General features: G+C 45.4%; 1 protein-coding gene across 1 annotated transcript; it reads left to right on the top strand.

The window, feature by feature from the left end:
* The first annotated feature begins 731 nt into the window (after nt 1–731).
* On the top strand, nt 732–4,523 carry LOC100382617 (uncharacterized). The gene is given in 11 exon segments (NM_001175342.2): nt 732–877; nt 1,059–1,911; nt 2,463–2,584; nt 2,668–2,787; nt 2,924–3,011; nt 3,086–3,177; nt 3,299–3,403; nt 3,518–3,627; nt 3,835–3,922; nt 4,016–4,051; nt 4,152–4,523. Coding segments are annotated over 10 exon segments (1,647 nt in total). The 5' UTR covers nt 732–877; nt 1,059–1,109; the 3' UTR covers nt 4,236–4,523.
* Nucleotides 4,524–6,181: the final 1,658 nt, after the last annotated feature.

Genomic DNA, 6,181 nt, shown 5'->3' with positions numbered 1-6,181 from the left:
CTTTCAGTCATAATAATTGTAAAGTATAGTATTGTAAAACTACGATTTTGAGAAATATTGTTGTCAACAGGCCCTGAGGTGTTCGGTGCCTGCGGTGGATAGTATGGTGGTCAATAAGCTCGTTGTTAGTTTCTGAGACTTTTGGGCATGATGGCCATCTAACGGGTCTGGATGTATCCTGTCTAAACTTTGTAATCCGTGCCTATTTCTTAAGGAAATAGGGGATTAAGCCCTATTGTCAAAAAAAAATATGTTCAAGACAAAAAATATCTCAGGTTCAGTTAAAAATTTCCACATGCTGAAGAAAAGATTGTTTCTAACTCAAGCGAAAAGTGACATAGCTTTATGCGAAAGATGCACCAGGTTATTCTAAGTTCAATTGAAAAAGGTCCTCTAGCTTTTCCTTCAATGGGGAAAATGTTTGACCTCAATAAAATATAAAAATAATAAATTTGCTCATTTTGTAATGTAATGTTAATATCATTATTGTCTCACTCATTTTTCATTTGAAATTAAAATGTTCCACTAGGCAGTGTCCAGGAATCCAGGATGTGAGGCTAAATACAAAATCAAGAAGAATAAATATAAATAAAAATAAAACGAGAGAGAGAGAAAGAAACACATAAGTTAAGGAGGTGTGGAAAAAACGGCCCAGCAGAAGGCCCGTGTTGCTGCCCTCCCCTGGGCCGACAAACCCCGGACGGGCCTACCGCCGTCAGCCGCATCCGTGATTCCGTTCACCTTCACGGCTTCACCAGCCTGCGCTCTCTCCTCTCAGCGCGACGACTGGGTGGGCGGGGCTACCGCCGCCGCCGCCGCCCGACACCAGGTGCCGAGGTTTTCGTCGGTCTCTTCGCCGGCGACGAGCTCCAACCAGGTATTCCCACCCCATCTCTTCCTTCCCTGCTGTTCGAAACCGAGCGCCCAAACCCTCGCTTAAAGGCTTAAAGCTATTTGATTGATGAATGATGCCTACTAACTTCGAACTTTTTGCAAAAATAAATATCGGGTATGCATTGTACGCCCATGTCCCTTCACTTGGTATGCCCCTGCAATAGGTGCTAGCGCGGTACAATTTTCGAGAATTTGTGGTGTTGAACTGAACCTCCATGACACAAGCTAAACCTGCCCCTAGTGGCAAGAGGAACTGGAGCAGTGGCGGGACTGCCGCTGGAAGGAAGAACAAGGAAAGAGGAGATGACAAAGCAAAAGGAATCAGGGTTGCTGGTTGGAACAAGGGCGACAAGAAGAAAGAAGACAAAGGGCGCCAAGTAAGTGCGGGATCGAAGAGGCGGTGGAGTGAGGGAGTGCCCCGGGTTGGTGTGAAGAGGGCTGTGTCTGGGTTTGACAGGAGGAAGAGGAAGATCGATGATGACTCGTGGGATGATGACGGTGGCAAGGATGTTTCATCTTCCAAATCAAAGTTTACCAGAAAGTGTTCTTCCACAATAAGCCGTCGAAAGGTTTCTCCTGGAAAAGGTGACAGATTGAAGTCTCAAACGTTGTATGAGGATGACTACCGTGCAGGGAAAAGGAGTATTAGCAAAGTTTCTGATGTTAGTAGAGGGGTCAAGAATCGACTGGTGAATTCTGTAGCATCCAAAGGGAAGAAGCTTGGTGCATCCGAAGGAGTCATACGAACAAAGAAGGGTGGTGCTAAAGAAGTTGATTTGGATGAGGAGGCTGTTAATAGCAAGAAGTCAGATGACTTGGATCTTATTATTGAAGAAGAGAAGCCTCGCCCTCGCCTTACTCGAGTACTGGACCAGACTGGTAAGAAAATAAAGCCCGCTAAGAAGGTTGTAGTTCCTGACAATGAGGAACGTGCTCCTCCTAAGAAGAGAAAGCGAATGAAGCTAGATCCTTATGACACTTCAAACAAACGGATTGAAGATTCTTCTATCCAAGATGGTAAGAATTCTGTCTTGACTTTTTAATTGTTAAGAAGACTGTGCTAAACATTACTGCTTATTATATTTGTGCTCATTTATGTTTTTCTTAGTTCTATTGTTTGATGTGAACAACCAATTAAACTCTTCAACAGTAAAATTACCCTCTTTCTCGAATCTCTTTATCTGACCTGGAAATAGAGCTCTGCTACCTATCACTCAATGCAGCAGATGAACTTCTCTCGTTTTTTAATAACACTACTAAGGTCGGGCTAAAGGAAATGTAGAGACTAGAGAGTTCCTGTCGGTTTTCCTTACACTAATGACTAATGCACAACTTTGGAAACTGTAACCTCTTTACATGGTCAGCATAATTTAGTTGTGTGGAGGAGCTAGCAATTTGTAGTTTTTTGGTCCAATTCTAAATTTTTAAAAGTTTGTGTTTACTTGTTTACATTTTTTATCAACATATGAACTATTTGTCTCTAAAATAATGTTTGTGTTGAATATGTACACTGGTGCTTTTATTTAGATGTGTTTCTTCTCCATTTATTTTTTAATTTCCTTTTAAAGTTTCCAGTGCAGAGAAGGTTCTCGTGAATTGTACACCTGAAGAAGAGACTGAAATGTCAATAAATGCAAAATTTCGTGCTATACAGCCAAGTTCTTCAATCCTTTCATATGTGGAAGATAATGTATGCACGATTTGCCTCTCGCCCTCTCATCAACATTCTACTCTTTTATTGAGTGTGTGATATTCTCTTACTGTTGTTTGCAGTTACTAGGTCGTAGGCGCTTAATTGAGATAAAAAATGCTGGCTACAATGTCAAGATTTCTGCTCCTCTGGATAACGTTCCCTTCTCAACCAGCACAGAACGTGAACGCATAGAAGACATTGTAAGGAATATGCTATATAATCAGTGTCATAAATGTACCTTCTACTTTTATCTTGAGTCGTTGTACAGTCATGTCTATAATGTTGTGGATTACATGCTACAGTTAGTAATTGATGTTCACATAAAACAATTAACAGGCGTTCAGAAATAAGCTGGAATTCTTTGCTGCTGCAAAGATCTCTTCCTCATTCCCCACTCCAACACTCCCAGAGATAGCATTTGCAGGTAACTGATGGAAACAAGAATGTTTTAGTGGTTTAGGCTTATGAAATGTCTCTGTTAACCCACTGAAATATTAGGTGTATCGAATGTTGGTAAATCCTCACTCCTAAATTCACTTACAAGACAATGGGGTGTTGTGCGAACATCAGATAAGCCTGGACTTACTCAGGTATGGCACAATGAAACTGTGGAAAGAACAGAGATGCAATCGGAGTGTTCCTTGTTTCATTTGAATTGTTTATGGGCTCTTAAACTTCCGGTTCATCCGTTTGCATTATTCTTAATTGCAGACAATAAATTTCTTTCAACTTGCTTCAAAGTTATGTCTTGTTGATTTACCTGGATATGGTTTTGCTTATGCAAAGGACGAAGTTAAGGAATCGTGGGAGGAACTTGTAAGTACTCTGAAATCTGAATGTCAGACTCCGACTGAAGCTTGAAATGCTGCATTGTGCATCAAGTTGATACTTGATATTGTTGGTTCTTACAACCAGCCTTGCGAATTGTAGGTGAAAGAGTATGTTTCGACCAGAGTTGGCCTAGAAAGGGTGTGCCTTCTTGTGCACACTAAACGAGGAATGAAACCGTTGGACTATGAGCTTGTAGACTTAATGGAAAGGTGTGGTGCCTTTATCGGGTCTTTCTTGTACATACACCGTCACTTTTCTTGTTTATTTCCTTGATGCAAGTATACCACTGTCATGAAATAAGAATAATTATTTGAACTGTCCAAATATTCACATATAATTACCTTTCTGAACTATATTATTACTAGTGTCAGTGTGGGTTTTCTCTGTAATTGATACGTTCAAGTGTGGAATTGTAGGCACAAGACGCCATACCAGATTGTACTGACAAAAACTGATTTAGTTTTCCCAATTGATGTTGCTCGCCGTGCCATGGAAATCCAAGAGGTCTTCCCCAACACACACACACACATTATATCCTGGTTTATGCACATTTTTCAGTTAATCGCCTAATAGAATTGTTTATGCACTCAACTGCAGAGCCTGAAGAGGAATAAGTCAGTGGTAAACCCAGTGGTGAGCTTTTGAGTTCACTTCCCTTCTTCTTTTAGTATGTGTGCTTTGCTTTCAATGAAAATACATTGTTGTCTCATACAATGACACTCCTTGAATGTAGATGATGGTGAGCTCTAAAACAGGAGCTGGCATACGCAACCTGAGAGGCGTGCTTGGAAAGTTAGCTCGCTTCATCAAACCGTAGCAAAGCTGCAGCCAATTTCGGAGTCTGCGTCTGCGTCGGTCGAGACCGTGAGAGGAAACTCACACCAGGCTGTCTTAGGCAGGTGCCGCGCTACGTCAACGCTCTAACCAGTCCACCGCCACAAGCTTTGTCTGCATCAGTTTAGACTATCGAACACTTGCAGCAAGCGTTCCTAGTTAGGTTATGCTTTGGAGCCTAGCTGTATCACAGGCCATTCCGGTAGGATTGAACTGTTCAACTTTTGAGTGGATTATGCGATGCTCAGATTAATCCATGAAATATTTGAGTTTCCCCATTTGGATATACGGAATCGTACATCCTTAAAAACTATTATGCATCGTTCCTTGATGTACAATACTTTTTCAGTGATGATTCATCACTCATCAGTCATTGATGTTTTATGTGTTCTTCACGAAAAAGGTATGCCGCTGGCCGTGTAAATTTTGCTGTATTCTCCTGGTTGGTAGTACTGCCAATTGATAATTGAACAGTGGAATGCTCTGCTAGGCTGCTACTGCTATGGCGAGTTGATCGGCCCCAAACCAAACCATATATTTGTAACACAATAGGTAACTAATAACATTAAATTATGTTTGTTTAAGTTCAACCATAATTAGATATCATACTAGAAATTAATATCGGTCTATTCAATCTTTTTACTACCAGTGGTCGAGTGTAAGAAAAATGGATCCTGGGCCATTTAGCTCAATAGGTTTTGGTGTTTGATGATTAACATAACATGTTGACTAATGTTTTTGCTAGTGTTTATATTTATAGTTCACAGAATGTGACGAGGATTGGACTAAGACATTAAGGATGCAACACCTCGAATGAAGACATATGTTGGCATTTCGAAACCCGGGGGTCCCTGGACCGACGAGAAACTGTCGCCGCGTGCCCCAGCCCAGATGGGTCGGCGCGAGACGGAGCGCGAAGGGGGGAAGGCAGCCGAAGGGAGACGGGCGTGAGAGGTGGAAATCCCGCGGCCTTCGTGTTTGTCCCACGCCCAGGTCGGGTGCGCTTGCAGTAAGGGGTTACAAGCGTCCACGCGGGAGGGAGCGAGCGGCCTCACGCGAGCGTCGTCCCGTCCTTCCCCGCGCGGCCAACCCTCTGTAAGAGGGCCCTGGTCCTTCCTTTTATAGGCGCAAGGAGAGGATCCAGGTGTACAATGGGGGGTGTAGCAGTGTGCTAACGTGTCTAGCGGAAGAGAGCTAGCGCCCTAAGTACATGCCATCGTGGCAGCCGGAGAGGTTTTGACACCCGGTTCGTGTGGTGTCGTGGCCGTCGGAGGAGCGCTGGAGCCTGGCGGAAGGACAGCTGTCGGGGCTGTCGAGTCCTTGCTGACGTCCTCTTGCTTCCGTAAGGGGGCTGAGAGCTGTCGTCGTCATAGAGCGTGCGGGGCGCCATCATTACTTGTCTGGCGGAGCGAGCCAGATGGGATGCCGGTCTTGTTCCCCGTAGCATGAGTCAGCTTGGGGCAGGGTAATGATGGCGCCTCCTGTTGACGTGGTCAGTCCGTGCCCTAGTTTAGGCGAGGTGGAGGCTCCTCCGAGGTTGAGGTCGAGTCCGTCTTCTAAGGTCGAGGTCGAGTTCGAGCCCCCGGGTCGGACGAGGCGGAGACCGTCGGCTGATGCCAAGGCTGAGTCCGGGCCCTGGGGTCGGGCGAAGCGGAGTTCGTCGTCTTCCGGGGCTGAGCCCGAGTCCGAGCCCTGGGGTCGGGCGAAGCGGAGTTCGTCGTCTTCCGGGGCTGAGCCCGAGTCCGAGCCCTGGGGTCGGGCGAAGCGGAGTTCGTCGTCTTCCGGGGCTGAGCCCGAGTCCGAGCCCTGGGGTCGGGCGAAGCGGAGTTCGTCGTCTTCCAGGGCTGAGCCCGAGGCCAAGCCCTGGGGTCGGGCGAAGCGGAGTTCGTCGTCTTCCGGGGCTGAGCTCGAGTCCGAGCCCTGGGGTCG

The sequence above is a fragment of the Zea mays genome, chromosome 1 (assembly GCF_902167145.1).
Source record: "Zea mays cultivar B73 chromosome 1, Zm-B73-REFERENCE-NAM-5.0, whole genome shotgun sequence".
In the NCBI taxonomy this organism is placed as follows: domain Eukaryota; kingdom Viridiplantae; phylum Streptophyta; class Magnoliopsida; order Poales; family Poaceae; genus Zea; species Zea mays.
This window is presented reverse-complemented; position numbering and strand designations above follow the sequence as displayed.